Here is a 25,796-nt window from a genome sequence, read left to right as displayed (position 1 = left end):
AAAGAATACATAACTTACATTATTTCTGTTTTATTTATTATCTGATTCTGATTCTGAACGTTGTTTTATTTTGGAGAATTACTGGATTCTCTCTGCCACATCTGTCTATGACTCACTCTTGATGCATGTCATGATGCCTCGGTCACATGTCTTACCTCCATCCACTACCTTCTTAAAGGGGCTCCGGCCGCTAACACATAATACATTACCGCTAAGTTCAAACCCCCAAGCGAGCAAAATAAACAAACATCAACACAGTGGATTCACGTTTATTATTATATTTAGAAAATACCAATACCAGAAAATGCCGGTCGTATCATTTTATTTTGTTACATTTATTCGCCACACCTTACAGGCCGGTCCGTGAAAATATTGTCCGACATTTAACCGGTCCGTGGCGCAAAAAAAGTTGGGGACCGCTGCACTACAGCACATTGAAATTCTTTCTTCGTATATCCCAGCTTGTTAGGAAGCTAAGGTCAGAGCACAGGGTTAGCTCTGATACATCACCCTTGGAGCAAAGAGGATTAAGGGCCTAACAGTGGCAGCTTGGCAGTAATGGGGCTTGAACCCCCAACCTACCGATCAGTAACCCACAGCGTTAACCACTGAGCTACAACTTCCCCAACAAAAGTAGCAACATCCTACTTTATCCACAATACTAGCGTGTTGAAATGAAATGAGTAGGTGATAATTTCATCAGTTCCACAACCCAGCTCTAAAAATATCTGCTACTCTGTTACAGTTTCCTGGATGTGGATTAAGATTACATTTAAATTAAATTGGCACTGGTGATTCACTATTCAACTTTCCTTTTATTTGAAGAATAAGCTTATTCAGTATATGGGAAACCAGCACCATATAGTGGTTCATACAAAGTCTAAAGACAGCAGCTAAACAATGTGGATTGTTTTTTTTTTTCGAGATTTAAATATGTGATTAAATATTTACTATATATATATATATATATATATATATATATATATATATATATATATATATTTGAAACATCTCATTCCATGTTCAATAGGGTTGAGATCAGAGCTCTATAGCAGGAGATCTTCCACTCCAACCCATGTAAATCATCATGGAGCTGGGTTTAAGCACAGGGGCATTGTCATGCTTGGGGTCTCCTATTTCAAGTGAATTGTCAATTTCATGCTAACACATCCAAAACCATTCTATATAGTCATGTGACTAATTTTGTGTTAAGTTTGGGGAACCACTTCGGACTGTCCCAATACTTTTGTACATATAGTGTGTAAAGGAACACAAAAGCTCATTGCAGCATTATCAAATCTAACCAAACAATCTACAAAACCATTCTAAAATGTATTCAGCAGATCTTTATTAGTCAGTTGTTCTGTTTAAATTGGGAAGATGCATCGAGCGATGTGTGTATGTGTGTATGATATTAAACCCCCAGGCTACTATAGGTCAATACTGGGAGATACAAAGAAAGCATGTAAAGTTGTGCAAACAAAAAAAGAACAACAGAACTTTTGTAATATGGCGTGAAAAACAGAACTGAGTCACACAGGCTATGCAAATGAGGAACATGAGAAAGTAACCTTATGTTAAATAAATACTTTAAATACTTACAGTATAACAGGACAGACATTTCAGCCAAGATCCAGGCATGTAGCCAAGACGGACCTGGAACAAGAGGTGAAGAAAATTTCGAGCCAGATACAAAGAAGTGATATGCTGATAAATTAGCTGATTTTTACAGACAATATTAAACCTATTATTTGTATAATTTCTAACAAACGGTTAAAAAAAAACTCTGACATACAGTAAAGTCATACAAGGGATTCGACTAGTGTCAGGAATATAAATATAAATTTTACTAGCACATAGATTAGCTCCGCTCAGTTAGCTTCATCCAACAGCAAACTATCATAAGAAATGGGTTTTTGCCACAATTTCAATTCATGTTTTATTCTGGGAAAAGGGAACAAACTGCTCCTTCAAACGGTAACACAAAGTTTGCAGGGGTTAAAGTACGGGTTATAGTTAAATAAAAAATGAATTGACAGCCATTCTTTAAAGGCTATTTCAGTGACATGTTGATGAAAACTCCAAGCATTAACATACAATCACACTGCAAACATAATATATGCAAATTTTATAAAAAAAAAACATTTTACCAGGTTCTTTAAATGTGTCATAAATTTTAAATATACCACCTGGTCATAAGTACGGTATGTGATTTTTAAACATTGCATTCCACATTTAGTCCAATTCACTCTTATGATTCCCTCCACTCTTCTGGGAAGATGTTCCACTAGATTTTGGATTGTGTTAATGGATATTTGTGTTCATCAGCCACAAGGGTGTTATGAAAGGCAGGACCTGGAACAACTGATGTACTGATGTAGGTGAGGAGACCTGGGGTGCAGTCAGCATTCACATTCATCCCAAAGGTGTTCAGTAGGGATAAGATCAGAGCTCTATAGCAGGCCACTCAAGATCTTCCTCTCCAAAGCATGTAAACCAGATCTTCAAAGAGCTCACTTTGTGCACAGGGGCATCGCCATGCTGGAGCAGGATTTGGGTTTCCAAGTTCAAGTGAATGCAAAATTGTATTATAGCTGATCTAAAAATGTACAACTGTACACTTAAATGCCTCCAGCTTTATGGTAACAGTTTGGAAAAGAACCAAATATAGCAGGAAATGTCAGGTGACCCAATACTTTCAGCTATATATATCTTTACACATATAAATAAATAAATAAATAATAACAATTATAATAAAAAAAAGAAATTATATATATATATATAGTAGGGCTGTCAAAATTAACACGTTAACCTTTATTGTTAATATGTAAATTAACATTTGTTTGTGTGTTTTTATTAAAAAATATAAATAAGTATAGAGAAAATAGTAATTTTTATTCATCACATCCTTTCTTTATCCAGATATAAAAAAAATAAATACACTCCACTAGAAAATTATTTTTAATCACTAAACATTAGTTTTACTGATTCGCCAAGTAACAAATCAAGCTCCAAAATCCGCCATCATGCACACAACCGGCAATTAAATCTGTCCGTGTGGAAACATAGCAAAAGTTCTGTTTGGTGTCCTGACAAATTTAAACACCATAATCACTTTAAAACATTTACAAGAATATTTAGTGTTCATGCTCTATGTTGAGTTTGGTTTTACTAATAATAAACATACATTTGCAGAAAGCGTCCATATTTGTTCATGCCCGTGTTAATAGAGTTTTAAAAAAACTAGTATTGATTTAAGGTACATTTAGAACAAGTAAAAATGTTTTTGAATCACAATTAAATATTTGAATAATTAACAGCCCTAATATATACACAGTGATTAGGTATAACATTATGACCCCCTGCCTAATATTATCCATGCATTCATCCATCCATCCATCCATCCATCCATCCATCCATCCATCCATGCTCACAGTTTACTGCAGTTCTTTCATTTTTTGGCCTCCCACTGTTTACCAGATTTTATTTTTCTTGTTATGTCTACATTCCCTGCTTTCATACTTTGTTTTTTTCAATGATTTGTGTATTTGCCCTTCTAATACATGGTCCGCACTTGCATCTTCCCTCTCACTATCAGATTCCTTGCGTTAATGTGACAAAATGGATGATCTGCATAGTTCTCTGGATGACATGGATGGAATAGCTCGATGAAACTGTTGAATTAAGAGTGCACAAAATGGAAGCTTCTGTCCATTAACATCTCTATTGATCAGTGAGCAGCCCTCCTGAGATGAAGGGAAAATAATGTACGCATCAGTGTTTTTTTACAAGAGAGTTGAACTGGCATTTTTGACTCAAGCCTTAATAGCACTCGACAACTAAAGTTTTTACAGCATTTACATTTATGCCATTTGGCGGATGGCCTTATCCACAGCAACTTATAATTGCCTACTGAGCACTTGACGTTTACGGGCTTTGCTCAAGGGCTCAGCAATGGCCATTTTGTGGTGTTGGAATTTGAAATCACAACCTCCTGATCTTAACCATTAAGATACCACTTCCCATGTTCATCTATTGGATCTTTTATGTAGCATTGTTCATAACTGAATTCACTATACATTTTTATTTGACTTTACATTTATGACATTTAGGAGAGGCCCTCATCCAGAGGAACTTACATTTATCTCATTCTTACAACTGAGCAGCAGCTATGGGGTTAAGGGCCTTCCTCAGGGGCCCAGGAGTGGCAGCTGAGTGTGGCTGGGAGTTGAACTCACAACCATTAGAGCCAAAGTTCAATGCCTTAGCCACTAAGCTATGAAAAATCCCATTTTGATTTCATTTTAAGGGGAACAGGTACAAGATGGCTTGAAGGAACTTTGGTTGTTGTTTCTTTACTTCCATTCTTAGACATCATTATTGTGAACACAAGAGATAGTAGGAGACTGGTCATTGGACACTATCTTTTCTTGACAGTTTAAGCAGCATCTATTATGTTTCATAATTTTTTTTCTCTTTAGTTCCCATACACCGCCCCACCGCCTCACGAACCAGTAAAGACCCTCCGAAGTCTGGTCAACATACGAAAAGATACTCTCCGATTGGTCAGGTGAGACTTCTAACCACATTGCGGTTTTTATATTTAATTATCAAGTTGTCCTCTTTTTGTGATTTAAAAACACTGAGATTTCATTGACAGATGTAGCGAAGACATGAAGTTGCCCGGGCAGGAGGCTGGAAAGAGTCGCAGTTGCTACAACATTGAGTTTACCTTCGATGCTGATACACAAGTTGCCATCACTATTTACTACCAAGCTATTGAGGAATTCCACAATGGTGTGCCAGTGTGAGTAAAATGAGTAGAGAGTAAAAGATTATGGTTGACCTTAATAACATCAGCACAATTATTCAGTATATGAACCAATGATAACCTGGGAATAGATGGATGGATGGATGGATAGATTTAGTGGTTAAGTCTCTGGGTTATTGATCGGAAGGTCAGAGGTTCAAGCCATAGAATTGCTAAGATGCCCTTAACCCTCTGTGCTCCAGGGCCGCTGTCCCTGCATTCTGACCCCAGTTTCCTAACGTCTCTGGGATAAACAAAGAAAGGATTTCAATGTGCTGTAATGTACATGTGACAAGTAACTTTACCTTTAAAAAAGTATATGAAGAAGAAACAGATATGGTGTGTACAGATACAGCAAGGTTGTGGTAGTGCATGCTGTAATCAGCTGCAGTTTTAATCGACCCAAGAAATTCTAAAAGCACATTTTACACATTTTCAGCAATTTCAAATTCTCGTGTTGTTTTCTCGTAAGGATTCAATCTAATAATAAGCTGATGGTCGAATCTGCTTTTGTTGTATATTGACAGATACCTGCCACAGGACAGCTCTCTGAAATCGGAGACGGTGCATTTTAAGAGAGGCGTCTGCCAGCAGTTCTGCCTTCCCTCGCATTCTGTCAACTTGTCCGAGTGGTCAGACGAGGAGGTAAGGTTTTTATCAAGGATTCTTGTCCTTAAGGTGTGAGGAGAACATTTTCACACAATGTAAGGAGGGCATTATCACACAAAAATCCATGTACAATTGTATTAAATTCATTACATGTCATAGAGTGTATGATATAAACTGTGTATACACCGTATGTATATGCTTTGTGGTTTACTCTCTACTGTGAAAATGTCTTGACTGTTCCAATATCCTGACACTGGAGACTCCTTCCATGTTTAACAACATTTAGTGTAGGTTTACAGTGTTTGGATGGTGGCCAATACACCCTTAATTGCTATTGGCAGTAAATGTGTAAATAAGGTGCAGGACAGGGATGACATTACATTTGCTGTTAAGAAGTCTCAAGGATCGCTGTGAATGGCAGCATTACAGCATTTTGTAGATGCTCTTATCCAGAGCAACATACAAAAGTGCTTAGAGTCTTTATATATGATAAATTAAAACTGATTCACTAGGTTTCGGACTTAGGATACCATCAGCCTAAAACTCTGTTGAGAGAAATTGTAGCACACTTTAGTTTTAAATAAACAAAGACATAAAACAAACAGGGGAAAAGGTGCTAGTTCATGTATTTGCATATACTGTGTGTGTGTGTGTGTGTGTGTATATATATATATATATATATATATATATATATATATATATATATATATATATATATGAACAAATATGGATGCTTTATACAAAAGTATGTTTATTATTAGTGAAACTCAACATAAAGCATGAAATCTAGACAATTTTTCAAAGGTCATTGATGTTTTTCAAATAACTTGTTTATGTCTATTAGACACATGAAAAGAAAATATACTCCTCTTTCTTTGTACTGAGCGATTTCCTTACACAAGACTGTGTACATTTTCGGATGACAGGGCACCTCGTAAAAATACTCTTGTAAAGGTTTTCAATTATGGTGTTTTAAATTACATAAATCATCACGACACAAAACAGAACTTTTGCTATGTTTCCACACGGACGGTTTTAATTGCCGGATGTGCTGATTTGAGACTTGGCGCATCAGTAAAACAAATGTTTAGTGATTCAAAATCATTTTCGGTGGAGTTAATTTTTTTTATATCTGAGTAAAGAAAGGACGTCGTGAAAACTCGTGTTGCGCTAAATGGTTTTAATTTCACCGCTTTTAGATTTATTTATTTTTAATAAAAATGGTCAAAAAGATTGGTGCAGTAATCGCGTGTTGATAAAATTAGTGCCGTTTAAAATGGATTTCACAATATGAGGACCACTAAGTTACTGTTACCTAACGTTTTTTTTTTTTTTATCATTGAATAACAGCACATTCGTTTTAGATGATACTTCAACATTCATACCTCACTCAATTCTCTGTGAATTAGTTGTTTCTATAGAAAACGATTACAACAATGCTGTAATATATAAAAAAACATTAAAGTGATAGTAACAGTGTTATTCATATAATAATTTTGATTATGACTTTGCACTCGTGACATGATTCTTATTGCACAAGTCAGTGGTAGTTAAATGCAGTTCAGGAAGCTGTTTTCTGTTTATTTATTTTTTCAGTATGAGATAGAGATTAAAGAAGTTGACTACAAAACTATTGAGAGTCAATCAGTTTGATTAAAGGACTGAGTGCCTTCTGGTGTTGACTTTGCATTTATTTTTAATCCTTTGTTAGAATCACATTCTCAAAGCATTCGGTTCAATGATATGTGTGGCGTAGGTGGTGTGTGTGATGTGTGGGATGTGCTATCTTTCAGCTTTTATTCGACATGGATAAAGAGGTTTTCCCCATGGTGGTGCAGGCGGTGGTGGATGAAGGAGACGGTAAGTCAAGTTTGCTACTAATTATCTTTATATTAAAGCCTCACATTTGCACACCGATCTGAATTCTTCTGGATGCTCATAAATTTTTCTACAGAACATTTAGGACATGCTCACATTCTCCTCGCCACTTTCGAGAAGGTATCTCACGATTTATGTTAAGTGTTCTAAAAATTTTATTTTAAGTCAAACACAATCAAATCATATCCGATGACTCGTACCTCTTTTTATAGCACACGGATGGCAGCTACTGTGTGAAACCTTTGAAGCAAAAGCAAGTGGTAAGAGCTCAGACTGTGTAATTATCTTACACATCTACAGCTTTTGTTTAGATTATACAGGCAGACATCATATATACTGCGATTTTCTTCACTAGCCTAATGCAACCTGGCTTCGTATTTGTTACGAGATAGAAACATTTCCTAACAAGTAAATGTTTCTGTTCAACAGCTTGATATTGTCAATATTTACATCGTAGCTATGCTCTCATGAATGTAACTTGTACAAGAATTTCTACATTTTGCACATAAATCTGAAACTATGTGGAAAAAAAACGCTTCTCTAATAGTATTTGATGGTATTTCAGGTGGATGGTGTTAGCTACCTACTTCAGGAGATTTATGGCATAGAAAACAAATACAACAGCCAGGAATCTAAAGTAAGTATTTTTTTTTGTTAAACATCCTTTGGATTAGTATATTTTCTAGTCTGTTATGTATCACATGAATATCAAGAGATCTATCCACTGGTTAGAAGGTAAAATGTGGACTATGGTCCAACAGGTAGCTGACGATGAGATCAGCGACAACAGTGCGGAGTGTGTGGTGTGTCTGTCTGATGTACGCGACACACTCATCCTTCCCTGCAGACACCTGTGCCTGTGCAACACCTGCGCAGACACTCTGCGCTACCAAGCCAACTGCTGTCCAATCTGCCGTCTGCGTAAGGACGTGTCTTTTGTGTCTTCTTTACGTTTACGTTTATATACGAGGGACGTTCAAGTCAAACCTGACTTTTAAGTTCAGAAAATAAAAGAACAAATTTAAAGGAGCGGCAGCCATCAGTAATAGGACACACGAGCCACTTACTAGGTCCTGTCACGGTTTGACTTGAACACCCCTCGTATGACATTTTATATATACAGTATATATATATACAGGGGTCCCCCGGAACTCCCCCGGTTACGTTCTAAGACCTTACACGAGTTCCGAAAATCCACAAATTATCGGGGGTTGACCACACATTGTCTTTTATTAGTGTTATTGCTACCACTTGTGTGTACACCTTGGGTGTATTTTAGCTACCCAGTTTCACAGAAGTCTGTTTGCCTTGAGGATATTTTCTTATTGGTTATCTTCTTTGAGGAGATAAAATGTATTTCAGATTTACATAATGGATATTTCTTTGCAGTTATTGATTAAACCTTTGCATGTTGTGCATGTTTTTTAACCTATTTCTTGCATTTTCACAAGAACCACTGACCTAAATGGTCAGGCCTGAAACTGTGCCTCTTAGACTCTTAAACTCTAAACTAACCCTTCTTTATAGACATAACATGTAAGAATAACAGAGCAACTATAACTGACCTGAACTGATTCTGTGCAGTTTGTACTTCTTTGCCTTCCGCAGCATTTCGAGCTCTGCTGCAGATCCGAGCCTTGAGAAGAAAGCTAAGTCCCGTCTCCACTACCGGCTTCAACCCAACTATCGCATCCCAGTCCTCAGACTCTGAAGAACATTCGGTAATTAAATCTTTTTGCACACTTCTTTTTCTTCTTCTTTCGGCTTCTCCCATTAGGGGTCGCTACAGCGGATCATCCGTCTCCATACCCCCCTGTCCTCTACATCTGCCTCTTTTAACCCAACTACCCGCATTTCTTCCCTCAGCACATCCATAAACCTTCTCCTTGATCTTCCTCTTTTCCTCCTTCCAGGTGGCTCCATCCTCAGCATTCTCCTACCGATATACCCCATGTCCCTCCTCTGCACATGTCCAAACCATCTCAATCTCGCCTTCCTCACCTTGTCTCCAAAAATGTCCTACATGCGCTGTCCCTCTAATAAACGTATTTCTAAACCTGTCCATCGTTGTCACTCCCAACGAAAACCTCAACATCTTCAGCTCTGCTACCTCCAGCTCCACCTCCTGTCTTTTACTTAATGCCACTGTCTCTAAACCATACAACATCTCAGGTCTCACCACAGTCCTATAAACTTTCCCTTTCACTCTCAAAGATACTCTTCTATCACAAATCACTCCTGCTATCACTCTTCTCCACCCACTCCACCCTGCCTGCACTCTTTTCTTCACTTCTCTAACACACTCTCCATTACTTTGCACTGTTGACTCCAGGTACCTGAACTCCTCCACCTTCTCCACCTCTTCTCCCTGTAACCACACCACTCCACTGCCCTCCCTCTCATTCACACACATGTACTCTGTTTTACTCCTACTGACTTTCATTCCCCGTCTCTCCAGCGCATACCTCCACCTCTCCAGGCTCTTCTCAACCTGCTCAGTACTCTAACCACAAATCACAATATCATCTGCAAACATCATAGTCCACGGAGACACCTGTCTGACCTCGTCCGTCAACCTGTCCATCACCACTGCAAACAGGAAAGGGCTCAGAGCCGATCCTTGATGCAGTTAAACCTCTACCTTGAACCGGTCTGTCGTTCGTACTGCACACTGACACACCTGACTTCCTCATACAATTTCACAACTCCTCTCTCCACCCTGTCGTACGCTTTCTCTAAATCCACAAACATACAATGCAACTCCTTTTGACCTTCTCTATACTTCTCCATCAACATTCTCAAAGAAAATAATGTGTCTGTTGCTCACAGATGGTCACCTCTTCTCTCAGCTCAATTCAAGTCACATTTACAAAAAAAAAAAAGTTGAATAGAAATTTTAGATGACAAATGATGACAACTGGTTTAACCATTTTGCATTCAATGACAAATGCAATGAACTGATGCCCAGATATTTTGGGCTGACCCCCTCTCAGCATTCGGCAGACTCGCAGCTCCTCGCCTTCATACTAATCACCTTCACCTGTCTCCAATCTTCACCGTCCCTTTATAAGTCCCCCTCCTCATTCACTCACCGTCTGATCTACAGTTCATTCTGGCGATCATCCCTGGACTACCTTTGTTTCGGAATATACCTGTTTTCCGGTACATGCTGCTTCCTAGCTTCTGTTTGTTTCCCAAGGTTAATAAATGTCCTATTCGTATTCTGGTTTCTGACTCTTCATCAAAACGTGACGGTAACAAAGCATTCGCAATTTGATAAAACTAATGAGGAATTGCCTTTTATGATGTGCACAAGTGACTAAATGATGTGGAGGTTGAACAAGTAGTTTTGAGAATTTCATTTCTGATCTGAGCAACGCTCCAAAGCAACTGAGAAAAACTGTAAAATAAAGAGTAAGGTACTACACCTGGGGTTAATGTTGTGTATGTTACAGCTGCTGCTCCTCTGTTTCAGGCGGCTGAAAACATTCCCCAGGGATTCGAGGCCGTGTCTCTTTTAGAGGCTCTGAACGGCCCTCTGAACCCCTCACCCTGCGCTCCGGCACTGCACGGCCTGACCAAAGCTCACATCTCTGGAACTCTGCCTGCGTACGGCACCTCGAGTCATCACACGGTCACACACTCGCTTTCTCACTTGGAGCACTCCATCAACTCCAGCCAAGGCCTCAAGGTCAAGAAGAGCAGCTCCAAGTGAGTCATGTACTATCTATCTATCTATCTATCTATCTATCTATCTATCTATCTATCTGTCTGTCTGTCTGTCTGTCTGTCTGTCTGTCTGTCTGTCTGTCTGTCTACTCTCATTTTTATCTATCTATTATGTCCATTGTCCATATGTATATCTATTTTTATGAATCTGCTTCTCCTGTAGGTCTCTCTCCCAGAATTCCCAGAATTCATCGGTGCTGCCTGAGGAGGAGGATGAGAAGTCGTGCAGTGAGTCAGAGGCTCAGGTGTGCAGGAGGAAACTGCCTGTGGAGCAGCAAGAGGTACACAACTGCTGTGATTTAAGAGGAATGAGACACTGTGTACTTTGCTTGCAAACATGAACATGATGTTGAGGGGGTTAACAGAAAAAACGCTTCATGTCAAGAGGCATCACAACTATGACATTCAGCTGCACTATAAAAACAAATCATACTCCAAATGAAGCAAATCAGAAAATCAGTGTTAACATTTTGTCTTGACATTTTGCCTAGCTGTTATTTGTTTAATTTCAGTGTGGCATGACCCCTGATAGCGACAATCTCACCTTGTCTTCGTGCGGAGCGATAGAGCAGTCCTCCTGTAGCGGCACCCCGCTGTCCTCCACCATCACCTCCCCTGAGGGTAGGATCAAACGCAGCTCAGATTTGCTACATACTAAATAACATCACACACGCCAAACTCTATTCAACCTCAGCACACCTCTGCTTTCTCCCATAGATCCAGTAAGCAGCAGTTTGGCTCAGTCTGTCATGTCCATGGCGTCTTCACAGAGTCAGAACTCACGAATCAGTACTGACACACTCTCCTCCATGTCTGGCTCGTACCTGCCGGGGGCAGAGGGGGACAAACGCCACCAGAACACACCAGAGAGCCGACCGGCTTCCCAGCAGGAGGGTGAGGTGAGACTGCAAAATCTTCATTTTTCAGAAGTCTGATGTATTATATGCAGACTTGCCAACACTGAGGAGGAATAACACCCAGTGGAAGGGCAATAAAACCACTGCCAACAACAAATACTTTAAACATTACACACTTCATATAGGATGAGTCTGTGATTTTGTGCTTGTCTGTCTGTATACCCTTTGACTGTCTGCCTCTTTTGTCTGTCTCTTTTCTTTCTATTAATCTGTCTATCTAACTACTCACTTGTTTGTCTGTCTATCTGTTTATGTTCTTCTACTCTGTTTTCTTTTGGCTACACAGGTTTTGCTATGTACAATTTGTCTATGTGTCTGTCTGTGTGTGTGTGTGTGTGTGTGTGTGTGTGTGTGTGTGTGTGTGTGTGTCTGTCTGTTTATCTCTCTTTCCTAGTACTTATGGATCTACCCGTTTGTCTCTATTTGTTTGCCTGTTTTTTTTTTTGTGTGTGTCTGGTTACACGTTTTACTATGTGTCTCTATCTCTCTGTCTCTGTCTCTCTCTCTCTCTCTTTCTACTTTTTTGTCCATCTGTCCATTTTTTTTCTCTCTCTTTATTTATGTATCTACCCACTTATTTGTCTGTCTATCATTGTTTTTTTGTTTGTTTTTTTAAATCTGGCTAAATAGGTTTTACTATGTTTTACACTGAACACATTAAATTTTGAGATCAAGAATTGAATATGAGATGACAGGATCAGATTTTCAGCTTTCGATGTTCAACAATGGCTCTGATGGATTTTCTCACTTTTTTAAACTTCAGAATGGATATTTCCCCTTTAGACAGCTCACTGGTCTTTCTGTTGGTTTATCCTTTATTGTAATAATAAATACAGCCTTCGTGCATGAAACCTGGGCTTTAAAACATGAGTGGATATTTAGAGCTTTTACCTGTATAAACAAACCAGGCAACACCTCTTAGTCCCAATATTTGTTCCAATATTTCTGATCACTTGAAAAACAGGTGAGTTCAAACAGAGGGTGAAGTGTGTGTGGTCTTGTATCAAGTTTATTTTCTGATCTCAAACCCTGATGTCTTCATTGTCTAGCAAAAACAACATTAGTCTTGCCATTTTAATACTGATAGCAGGGACTGTATTGAACCTCAAGAGGAAAGGAAACTTTTAGTAGTTGTTTCAGAAATCATGAAACTGAAATCATTTCCTTTCCATTTTACCGCCAGAAAACCCCCAGTGAATCACATGACCACAGTTTCATGGTAGCCGTGGTTGAAGAGCAGGATTCCGAGGTGAGGCCCGAATTAAATCCAATCATCCAGTTGGATTGTGCAGTTTACTTTTAGGTCATCACCAGCTCTGTGTTTAACGATATCTTTATCATCTTCAGGGAAACGATGTCACTGAGGAGGACTGTGCATCTCCTACTAAAGACCAGGGTAAACCTGAGCACTGCTTGAGACTGATTTATATTCATGATAAGGAGAGAAAGAAATAGAGAGAGAAAGAGAGAGAGAGAGCATTATTTTCATGGCACATTATTCTTTTTACACATTATTTAGTGAGCACCCACTAAAAATTCAGACGTGGCTTGTGATAAGAGCTTAATCACATCTCTGTGTGATTCCCTGCATGTGTTCATTGCCTAAGCATGCGCTGATGATTTTTTTTTTTATCGCATGCTGTCTGTGTTTTGTGTGTTACACGGGATAAATTGTGTGCACAGAATGCGGCCGTGCTGTGGTTGATTTACGAAGAATAATCGCATGATTGGTGTGAAAATATTTGGAGAGAAAGCATGTTCAAACTGAATAATTATGCGTGCATTAACCATGCATCTGAGATTATACTATACTTTGTAATAACCAATGCAAATATTGAATGAATGATCTAATCATTCCTAGTGTACTGTTCCTTACATTGAGTAATGTAAAATGTATCGTAATTTGTAGACGGCCCCTTAGCTCTTCCCACTATTACTTGTCTTCATATAAAGTACCACAATTTTTAAAAATGTACTAGAAAAATTTGCAGTAGCAGATTTTTTTAACCTAAGTATCTTTTCCCAGCTGTGATCATTATCCATTCCCATCTAATAGTTATTCCTACCAACCAAAATGAAGACTAATGACCTTGTCATGCACTGAATATCTAAAGCCAGGTACACACTGAGGGGAGGTGGTAGTTTAGTGGTTACGGCATAGTTCTTTGGATACGAAAGTCATGAATTCAAATCCCAGCCACACCAAGCTGCCACTTCTGGGCCCCTGAGTAAGGCCCTTAACCCCATAGCTGCTCAGTTGTATAAATGAGAGCAATGTAAGTCGCTCTAGACAAGGTGCAAAATGCTGTGAATGTAATTAAACGTATCGTAATTTGTTGACGGCCCCTTAGCTCTCCTCACTATTACTGTCCTTTTCCTCATATAAGTTACCAAATAAATTTTATTAAAGATACTAGAATAATATACCATGGCAGTTTTTTTTTAACCCAAGTATCTTCCGAATGTCTTAAGCCATGTGCACACTGAAATTTTGAGACAATCCTAAAAGATTTATTGACCAACAGCCGATTAATTTCCGCTGCGTAATTTCTTTGTTCTCCGATGAAATTCTTGCAACATCAGTAGATTTCAGACACTTTCTCGCAGTGCGACGTCTCCAGCGACGCTCTGTAGAATTGGATGTCCATAACGTTCTCTTTTGCCCAGCCACGAATTTCTCCACACACGGTGTCTTAACGTCCAAAATTGTTTGCTGCTAGCTACCATTAGTGAAGGAACGCGTGTCTGAAAGTGTCACGGATTGATGACGTAAAACTTTGAGTCTTTTTCTTGTGTGCGACTGTAATACAGTCTGACGTTATGACACCTGAGATCCTACAGTGTGACACGGGGATCATGTTCATGCAGTCTGACAAGCAACAATCTATTAAAAATTACACAGACAATAGTTTGATGTAACTGTGGTGCAAATGGAAATGCAGAGCCTTCATTTGTAAAAATGTTGCACAGGACAGCTGGGTAAACTTTGTAAATAAACACACTACATGACCAAGCCTGTGATTGGTCATTACAAATACGATGTGCTCAAGCTGATTGGTTCCCAGAAAGAAATTTCTGTACATTTATAATCATCCTATAGTGGAAATTGTGATGTTTTCAGTACTAGATCACTCAGATTTTGTTCATAAATATAGACAGCTTATAAGCTTCCAATTAATTTTGTCTCCTTGTAATCCTCCCAGACATCATTTTCACATCAAGTATGCTGAGGCCTTAACAACTAGGAGATGTACAGCATCTTTTAAAACTCTTGAAACTCATGCACTTTTACCAAAGAGCCAAAAATGATAAAGATCAGCGGATATTGGCTTCGTCTACATAACCTAGCGCAGACCAGCCTATTAGAAATTCCACTGGCTACTGTTGCTTTGACATGGGAAAGAAAGTAACATGTTTATTTGCTCTCCTGGACACAATAGACTGTGGTGTCCACAGGGTTTCAAGCTCACACTGACTTACCCATAGGGAAAGTATTTTTACTGTTGCACTAGTAGGGAACTTAGAAAATGGATCAATACACGATGTGGCCTAAGTCACATTCTGATTTCGCCAAATTGATATATGATTTGTTATGAGACACCTGAAGACCTGCACGTGCTGCAATAGTGTTGTTCGCATGCTGATTTTTTGGGATGCATGCCTGAGTGACATCATGGTCTCTAATTGTGTGCATGTGCATTGTCATTGCTTGAGTATCCCATTTGCACTCTGATTTTCTGGTCACAAACGAACTTTTTTCCTGAATGTATTTACATACATAATTTGTATTATATAATCGACTACATACTTATTATGAGATCGTTGCCTAATGAGACTGAAAGAGTCACTGTTTTGTCATAAATGCATGACTCAGTTATTACCTAAAGAACTAACACAAATAAGAAGTGATAAATGGCTGATTGGATACTAAATATGAAGCATAGAGTTGCTCTAATGATTTATGCAACTTACAGCTAATAATTGTGTAGATGTCATTTAAAATGATCCTACCATCACCATGCTTTACTGGATACTAGATTTAGCTTGTAGAGATTTGTACTCCAGCTACTAGGATGTTACTAAGTGTGTTCTTCCAATATTATGGTGTAGGTTTGATGAAGAACCACATATGGATGGAAAAGTCAGGTGTCCTACATACTTTTGTCCATATAGTGTAAATATTTATTATCTGTATTAATCTAATCTTTTATTATCAGTCTCCTCTTAAAAAAATTATCATTTAGTTTATACACCGATCAGGCATAACATTATGACCACCTGCCTAATATTGTGCCCTTTTGCAAACAGTCCTGACCAAAATGTACTTCTTCAGCGGTTTGAGCTACAGGAACTCGTCTGTTGGATCAGGCATATCACACCGACCATCCTTCACTCCCCACATGCATCAATGAGCCTTGGCCGCTCACGACCCTGTCGCCGGTTTACCACTGTTCCTTCCTTGGAGCACTTTTAATAGACACTGAGCACTGCAGACCAGGAACATCCCACAAGAGCTGCAGTTTTGGAGATGCTCCAGTCTAGACGTCTAGACGTCACGATTTGACCCCATTTTCAAACTCGCTTAAATCCTTACACTCGCCCATTTTTTCTGCTTCTAACACGTCAACTTTCAGGACAAAATGTTCATTTGTTGCCTAATAAATAAATCCACCCACTAACGTGCCATGATGAAGTGATAATCAGTGTTAATCACTTCACCGCTAATAATGTTATAGTCATAATATTGTGCCTGATCGGTGTATATTGTAAAATAAATAATGTAAAATAATATAATATAAAATTTAGCAAGCTATAAAAGTGCAAAGAAAATGTAATGCCAAAATCTTAGATGGCTTATTATTATGCTGGTGACGACTACAAAGAATGCTGCACAGTCACTTTCTCAACAAGCATGCAGTACAATGGTGTAGGATTTATTGTCAGTTGGATAAGCATTCCATTTTGTCCCTACTTTGGATTGTTTTACGTTCCCACCCACCCTGAAGCCAAATTGTTTCCAAGGACTGTATTCAGAAATGGTGGCTTAGTCTAAAAGGTGCTTCAATATGTACCCAAGTCCCTTATATTTCAGCTTGTGCAAATGGCCTGCATGCTCTTAACATCTCCTAGGTTGCCAGATATTTCTTATATAGCTATAAAGATGTGTTTCTCATTTTAAATACAAGTGCTTTAATGGGGGAAAAACCTAATATTCAGGCTGGAAAAAGGCAAACACTTGTTAGAGATTCAAACATTTTTAAAGACCTATATACAAGAGACCCACAAGTGCGTCTCCCCTGAGCATCCTGCATGTTGTTGCTTTATCTGCATCACCATCCCCACCCTACACTCTGCTGTGCCACCGCTGTGCCTCTGGCTGCTCTGTTTGACCTCTGACCTCGCTTGCAGGTGGGCGCAGGAGGAGCGAGTTGCCTTGTCCAGAGTTTGACAATAACAATCAGGGGCGGTCTGACACCCACTGTGTGACAGGCCTGGACAATGAACAGGCTCCTGATGGCCAATTCGCTGGTGAGTGGCAACGTTTGTGACGGGAGAGGCTTGAGTGAGCTCTTCTTACTGAATACGCATTCCAAAAAAAAAAGAGGAGGACAGTCAGGAGATCACTGATCCATCATGTGCCCCGTTCCTGTGTGCTTTTGCATTTCATCTCTTAATTTTGTTAGCCCCTTTACCTGACTTGCCCATTCAAACAGCTCCCTACAGTACATTTTCCTCCCTTAAGTACAAATAATTGTCAGCTTTATAAACAGTAACAGGAGCCATTCAATATGAGGTTGCACATAAGTGAGAAATATAGTTCCAAGTCTACATGTAAAACCAGACAAAAAATGTAAAGAAAGTATATGCATCACATTATAGCAGCTATAAACATCGTTCCCTCACCAGCCTCACTTTTTGGTCTCTATTGCAGCTCTGAAAAACATTCCAGCGGCTAAACACTAGTATTTTCCCCATTCTGACAGTAGAAAGCTCTTATATCACTGCTAAATAAATCACATTCTATCACCATGAAAGCATTACCATATCAGCTGCCAGGGATTTAATATAAATGTGTGATTCGCAGGAACTACAGTCAGAGCTGCTGTTATTTATAATTACTCCAACAACCCTGTGGTATAAGTCTTATTTAATACCTCAGTGTTTCTTTCATTTTTGAGAATAGCCTCATGTCCCATCACATCCAGTCCTATCCCATGCCCAGATTCTCTTGTCATCTCTGTACATTTCAGCCTCTCTCTTTCTCTCTCTCTCTTAGTCCAGCTTCTTTTTGTGTGTGAATGTCTGATTGAAATTCGTGTTGTGTGGTAAATGTGTTCTTTCTTTCTTGTGGTGTTTACATTTTTTCCTTCCATCACCCCATCTCTTTTTCTTCTCTCTCTATTTCTCTTTCTCTCTATCTCTTCCTGGATGTCCATGGAATGGACAGATGAGGACTCGTGTCCTGTCCACGTTGAGGAATAGGTATGGGCTGGCGGCAGGGGACCGGATTTGCTAAATGCATTAGACATAGCAGGTTTTGTAAAAAAATAAAAATTAAAAATAATTATAATAATTATATAAATATATATATATATATATATCTCTTAATTGCAACTTAATTGCACATTTTAATCTGTTCTAAATGCCCTAAATAAATACTTTTAAAGTTTTTAATACTATAATCAACATGTGCATGGACAAATATGGATGATTGATGCAAATGTATGTTTATTATTAGTGAAACCAAACTTAACATAAAGCATGAAGATAAAATATTCTTGTAAATGTTTTAAAGTAATTATGGTGTTTTCAATTACGTAAATCATCAGGACACAAAATGGAACTTTTGCTATGTTTCCACACGGACGGTTTTAATTGCCAGATATGTGCATCATGGCAGATTTTGGTGCTTGGCACACAGTAAAACAAATGTCTAGTGATTATACATTTTTTTAATATCTAAGTAAATAAATGTGTTGCATTATTTTCTCTTTTATATTTATTAATTCATGTAAATGTTTAAACAGAAATGCTTGCTGTGTTAAACGTGCGTTAATAAAATCAGTGCCCTTAAAATTAATTTACGTTATTAACGCGTTAATTTTGACAGTTCACATATATATATATATATATATATATATATGTGTGTGTGTGTGTGTGTGTGTGTGTGTGTGTGTGTGTGTGTGTGTGTGTGTGTGGACTGTCAAAATGAACGCGTTAATATATAACATAATATATAATACATATACATATTTTCTGCACTTTTCTGACTGATCGCTTTTATCCTAAAATGGAACAGTTTAATTGTGGTGATTAATTCTGGTTCTGATTTAAACTGAATGAACCACAAGAGCTCATCGAATGGTTCAGAATGAATCTGAATAGACCACAGCGGTTCACTAACTAGTTCTGAATTAAACTGAATAGACCACAGAGATTAATTGACTGGATTTGAATGGAATTGAATGGATCACAAGGTCTGACTGACTGGTTCTGATTTAAACTGAATAAACCATGACCATGGCTCATTGACTGGTTCTGAATAAAACGCAATGGACCACAAGGGTTCACTCAAACACCATTTCTCAAACCAGTTGAATCAATGAGTGACGTGTTGGGTAACTCTTTTTTACCACCAATGTCAAAACACCAAATGGAGGAAATATTTAGAAGACGTATTGCTCCAGTACAGTTCCATGTAGATTTGGTGCCATTTGAAATGGTTTAGAGACCAAGTGTGGCACCAGACACTTTAGATTTATTTTTTCCTTTAATTTGTCACTCATTTGTACTTTGGTTTCCTATAGCCTCTACTTTAGTGTTTCAGATCAATAAGCTGATAAGTAGGAAACCATATAATGGAATCGATGTTTGCACAAAACCAAACTCTAACACTCTAATCTGTGTGATCCACAGAGCTGCTCTACCTGGATGCCAACTGGCGTTCCCAGGAGTCTCTGCTTCAGCATGCCTCTAACAGCAACATCAGTCTGGACGAGCAGAGTTTCACCAACAAGGGGACGAGCCCAAAAAACTCACCAAAAACACGCCACGGACCGCTAGCTGTGTAAAAGCCGTCTCTATAACATCTGACTCCCATGCTGACTCCTCATCCCTCCATCTTAAAAACAAAACAGATCTGTTTCTCAAGTCTCAAATAAGAAAATATTCGGCAGTGGCTTTTTTCTTCAGCCTTCACACGGCTTCTTTATAAATGCATGTGGAGAAACAGCTGGTGGATTGGATTCAAATAACATCATGAACAGGGACTCCGTCACTTTAGGTGCATTTCCACCAGATAAAGCAAGAATTCCCAGGCTGGATTTTAGTTCCTGGAACTATATCCATATTGGGAAAAATCACCGCTTAATTATTAGAATTGCAAACTTGTATAATTGTATGTACAATTACTAAACCAGTCAAAACCTTAGAGGAATCACAGTAATTTAAACATACTCCCATTTGCCTGCTACACACACACCACCTTAAAGGTGCAGTTTGGGGAATATTCCCATAACTTTGAGAAATACCATAAAAAACTATTTTCAATATTTCCATGCAATGGTTCGTTTATTTTATTTTTTTATGTTTAGTTTAGGTTTCTATTTAAATTTTTCCAGCCCAGAAATGAACTCCGCCCTGCACCAAAGCTGCTCAGGTATATACCCGACCCCACCTTATTCTTAAACGGCAACTCAACTTTCTTTCATTAGGGAAGGTTTGTCCCTGTATAATGACAGCAATACACCTTCCATGCAGCAGAGGGCTGTAAAAATGACAAACCGCTGCTTTAATGCTTATACAAAAACATTGTTTATTTCTCTGGTATGGTGGAAATGCGTCTATTGTCGCGCATGGAAGATCTAACGCTACATCACGTTTGCGTGAATTGAACAACGGGTTTGCATGCGCAGGTAATCCTTTCCTTAATCCACTTGCACTCCAGAATATTCAGTGTTTGAATGTCAGTATGAACATGCTGCACTTTCCTGTAACGCTGGGAGAGGTGAGGTCACTTGTTCACACTACAAACTGGACTTTTGAGCAATAACACGTCCTACAGTATCTGAGCTGCTCCTACCATCATGCATGTTACAAAGACACAAAATCACCTAAAAGCTACAAAGCTGCCTCACCTGACCATATCCGACCAGCCGAATCAGTGCTAGTCGAGAGAACCATCTGCCACCACAATCATGTATCAGAAAGATACAGTCGTATATGTTTACCGAGTAAGTGTTAGCTTGGTTCTGAAAGGCGCTTGGCGACATTTCGCAAATCGCAGGGAGCAGTAAATTTGTTAAGGGATTCGCCAAGCAAAAAATGCCGTTGTGTGTTTATTTTGCGTTCCAAATAACCATAGGAAATCTGAGTGAAGTGTTTCCTGAAACAAAAAATAGAAAATGTGCCACACATTTGTCAGTGTTCAAACATTTTTCTATATTTTTTTTAAATGAAATCTGCTTCCATCTTTGGGTTTTTGTTTGTGTTTGTTTTTTTTTTGTTTTTTTTTTGCAGTGGCTTGTTCGAGATTTTTTATGTGTCTGACATTCTGAGTTTGACGTATTTGTAGAGGTCACTGGAAGGGTTGAGTTCAAACCATAACCCCAAACCTACTGGTGTGGCTCAGTACAGTAAAGTTTTCTTCATATCTCCATCACCAAATGACTCGTAATGTACTTAGTGCTCAAAAAGTGCTAAAAATGCTAACATATAGGTGGAGCTAGATATGGTGCAGGCTTCTGATTGGCTCAAATGTTACCATAGCTGCAATTTGTTACTTGAACATGCTGAATACCGTAGGAATGGGGGAAGAATAAAAAAATTTACCTTCAGAGTTGTAACTATCTCGATCTAATCAGCACTCAAAATATCAGTATCTGTATTTCTTTTTTCTTATTTTAACCTAAAGTGGGTGTGGCCTAATTCAGAAGTGTTTTTGTTTAATTAGGGCTCAAAATATTTGTATTTGTATCTGGATTTTAAACTAAATTGGGTGTGGCCTAAATCTGGACTTTTACAGGGCTCAAGATATCAGTATGTCATCTAAATTTTAGACAGAAATGGGTGTGACCTAATTTGGAATGATTGTTTTTTAATTAATGCTCAGAATATTCGTATTTGTATCTGGATTTCAACCTTAATCGAGTGTGGCCTAAATATGACATTTTTTTAGGGCTTAAAATATTCGTACCTGTATCTAAATTTAACCTAAAGTGGGCGTGGCCTAAATCTGAAGTTTTTTTTTTTTTAGGGCTCAGAATATCAGTATCTTTAAAAAAAAGTATGTATTTTTAATTAGGACACAAAACATTTGTATTTGTATCTGGATTTCAATCTAAAGTGGGTGTGGCCTAAATCAGAATGATAATTTTTTATTTAGATTTTAAAATAACTGAATTTGTATCTGGATTTCAACCTAAAGTGGGTGTGGCCCAGATCGGAAGTTTTTTTTGTTTGTTTGTTTGTTTTTTTAGGGTTTCAAAATATCCGTATCTCTTGAATTCAATCTGAAATGGGTGTGGCCTAAATCTAAAGGGTTCTTCTTTTGTTTGTTTTGCCCAATTTTTTCTGATTGCAACATATCAAGCCGGTTCTATTCCCAAAATAGAAATGAACCAGAATCTCAATTTAAGCTGCAGTAAATGCATTACTGTAAATGTATTGTTCATGTCTTCCTTTGAACCAATAATGTTCATATCTGTCTGCTCTGATTACAGTCTAGTCTTAACCCTGTGCCCTGCATAGATATCTGACAAGCTTTCTGAAAACATTTGGATCGTATTAGGTTACATCTTTACTAGACAATATTGGGGTACTAGAGGTACTTCGTGAAAGTTTTGAAAATGCTCTCAGGAAAAATAGTACTATACTGAATTTGTCCTTGCTGAATACATCTGCTGTACCTTTAAATATTATTGAATTAAACTGGATTTGTGAATAATATGTACAATATATAGACAAAAGTTTGTAGACACCCGACTACAAGAACAAGCTTTCTAAACATCCCATTTCATATTTATTTTCATTTGCTGTTATAATATCCTCCATTCTTCTGGGAAGATGTTCTAGATTTTGGAGTGTCCTTGTGGATATTTGCGCTCATTCAGCCATAAGGGTGTTATTAAAGTGGGGGTCTGGGGTGCAGTCAGCGTACACGTTCATCCCGAAAAGTTGATGTCTATAGCAAGAGATCTTCAACTTTAATGCATGTAATGTATATCTTCATGGAGCTGGTTTTATGCACAACAAAAGGTTCAGATCTTCAAGATTAAGTGAAGTGAAAATGTAATAATACTGCATCCAAAGGCAACCTTTACAATTGAGTGCCTCCAACTCTGTGGGGAAGAACCACATTTGGCTGGGAAAATGGTGTCCCCATATTTTTTGTTCATATCGTCTACCTTTAAAAGGATTTAAGGCACATTTACTAAGCTAAAAGTGTGGTATCAACACGGCATAAATGGAAGATACAGTTTAGTGCACTTTTCTATGAGAGTAAAGTTTGAATGACATTAGTAAGCTGTGCCTATGGGCTGTCTGGTGATAAAATGCTAAATGTTAGCGCCTTACTTTAGATCACATTTCTCATCTCTCTTTGAGTAATAAAAATTTAGATTTTTGTATTAGCTAGCGCTTTTCATCGTCGTGGTATGCTCGGTCGCTGGGTTATTAGCGATCCTGATCTAGCTAATGAACAAGTGTCAGATGTGTTCGATGAAATGTTAATAACGATGTGATGTTTCAGTCATCATTTCTACAAATTAATTTTTACAGGTATTTGTTGATTATTCGTTAATTGGTTTGTTTGTTTGTTTGTTCGATTTCCTTAGACCACAAACCTGTGGTGCATGTAACACTAGCCACTACATTTGTTCTATAAAGAAGTGTACGTTCGCGGTAGATATTTTCAGTTCACCGGAGCCCCTTCAGTATCAGCGCAGAAATTCACGCCGGTGACGTACAGTAGGTCTACGGGTTTTAGATGAGTTCGTCTTTGTATCGGTGCAGTGCATTTCTATCTGTGGAATCAAAGAATACTCCAGACGTCATGTCGTGTTAGAGGCAGCTTCCATCTTGAACACATTTAAAAGCGATGGTGCATTTTCCTGCTCTCAAAAGCGCCCATAGACTTCCGTTCTGTCTTCTTGTCATTTGGCACCCATCGAAAAAAACAATGACTGTGATCTACAGTAGATCAGATGAACTGAGTCTGTACACTGATCACTTTTATAAAACATACAAAAAAACCCCAAAACAATAAAACGTCTTTCTAAAAAATACATTTTGCTCTTGTCTTTTTTCTTTTTAAATTCTAAAAAGGTCAATCCACTTTCCTTTCAGCACCTCACTATAAGACATCCCCAGGGTTCGGCTCTCCATTCAGTGATGTTCTTCCTGTACATTTTATATGCATCTTAATGGACATTTATATTTATTAGTCAGATTAAGCCCGCTTAATTTCCAACCAAATAAGAGGACGTGTACTAAAAAATGAACATCTCATTCTTTAGTCTTAAATCTAATTATAAAAAATGACCTGAGTATCGAAAAAGGAGCTAAAACCAAATAATTGTCCAAATAATTATATAAAAACCATTAGTTCCTATATTTGTATTAAGAAAAATGACAAAAAAGTAACCCCAAATCGAATGGCATGCTTAGTTCACTTCCTGCAGATAATTATTGAGCCAATTATTTAACCAATTCACATACAAGATGTACTTATTTTCTAATGCCATGTTGATGTTATCTTAACAGCACATGGATTTGTATACTAGTCCCTCAGACAAAACTAAATTTTAATTTCTTTATGGAAACTATGTAAACCACATCCTCCAGACAAAAGAGGAGAGGGACAGGTGCTGAAATGGCCTGCCTGTAGTTTTGAGCTTTCAACATTTGAAAACGTTTAGTGCATTATGAAACAAAAAATACAACAAAGAACACCCAGAACCGTTGAGCAGATAGAATCCTGTATCAGACACATACGGGACGACATTCCACTCTGTAACCTAAAGCTACTGGTCTCTTCAGCTCCCAGATATATACAGAAAGAAGGTGTGATTCTACACAGTGGTAAACACAGCCCTGTCTACTTTTTTGATATACTGTATATATATATATATATATATATATATATATATATATATATATATATATATATATATATATATATATAATATTTTCAATTTAAACACTGTTCTTTTTTTGTGTATAGAATATGGATTTATGAGATTTTCAAATCATTGCATTCTTTTTTCTTTACATTTTGCACACTGTCCCAACTTTTTTGGAATTGCCATTGTACCTACTTTCCTACCTACATGTTTTTTTGGTCAACAGAAGAAAACCGGAGATCCCCGAGGAAATCCATATCAACATTCACTTATATAAATTCTTTTAAAATTCTTATGTTCTGTAAAGCTGAACTTAAAACTTGAACTTTTTCATTTCAATAATGTTAAAACATTTATTTTCCAATGTTTTCCAATTGCTAAATCAAATGTTTATGATCAGTGAATGAACTTATTAAAATCATTGGAATGAAATTCCATTTTAAAACTTTAACCTCAAATAAAATTGGAATATAATTTCTGAATAAAATACCGACAGACAGCGCTGTCAGATATTAACATTAGGGTGTGTATGGGGTGCGATTATGACAAGATTACGAATCGCATCACTAACATCAATAAACCAAAGATTTATACAAGATAGGGAAATATGAAAATAAAAATTGTTAAATGTGAAATCTCTAAAACAGAATCTCACATATTAATAGACTGCACAGCAAACAGAAATAGAACGGCCCGAACTTTTCCAATCACTATTAAAAACTATACACTTAA

The 25,796-nt window shown here is 37.8% G+C and overlaps 1 protein-coding gene across 4 annotated transcripts in view; it reads left to right on the top strand.

The window, feature by feature from the left end:
- The window catches only part of rnf157 (ring finger protein 157), a 29,727-nt gene extending 5,519 nt beyond the window's left edge, over positions 1-24,208 (top strand). The window contains exons 3-20 of one of the 4 annotated variants that reach the window (XM_046854840.1): positions 4,482-4,570; positions 4,661-4,807; positions 5,338-5,455; positions 7,213-7,279; positions 7,374-7,417; positions 7,510-7,557; positions 7,863-7,934; positions 8,059-8,218; positions 8,906-9,018; positions 10,773-11,008; positions 11,190-11,307; positions 11,539-11,647; positions 11,744-11,925; positions 13,127-13,192; positions 13,291-13,339; positions 17,353-17,472; positions 18,392-18,426; positions 19,861-19,954. In XM_046854840.1, coding sequence (XP_046710796.1) covers positions 4,482-4,570; positions 4,661-4,807; positions 5,338-5,455; positions 7,213-7,279; positions 7,374-7,417; positions 7,510-7,557; positions 7,863-7,934; positions 8,059-8,218; positions 8,906-9,018; positions 10,773-11,008; positions 11,190-11,307; positions 11,539-11,647; positions 11,744-11,925; positions 13,127-13,192; positions 13,291-13,339; positions 17,353-17,472; positions 18,392-18,426 — 1,773 coding nt within the window. In that variant the 3' untranslated portion in view covers positions 19,861-19,954. Of the gene's footprint in view, positions 1-4,481; positions 4,571-4,660; positions 4,808-5,337; positions 5,456-7,212; positions 7,280-7,373; positions 7,418-7,509; positions 7,558-7,862; positions 7,935-8,058; positions 8,219-8,905; positions 9,019-10,772; positions 11,009-11,189; positions 11,308-11,538; positions 11,648-11,743; positions 11,926-13,126; positions 13,193-13,290; positions 13,340-17,352; positions 17,473-18,391; positions 18,427-19,860 lie in introns of all 4 variants that reach the window. The other 3 variants (XM_046854839.1, XM_046854842.1, XM_046854841.1) reach the window with 3 other exon arrangements.
- Positions 24,209-25,796: the final 1,588 nt, after the last annotated feature.

Source organism: Silurus meridionalis, chromosome 7, assembly GCF_014805685.1.
Source record: "Silurus meridionalis isolate SWU-2019-XX chromosome 7, ASM1480568v1, whole genome shotgun sequence".
Lineage (NCBI taxonomy): Eukaryota > Metazoa > Chordata > Actinopteri > Siluriformes > Siluridae > Silurus > Silurus meridionalis.
This window is presented reverse-complemented; position numbering and strand designations above follow the sequence as displayed.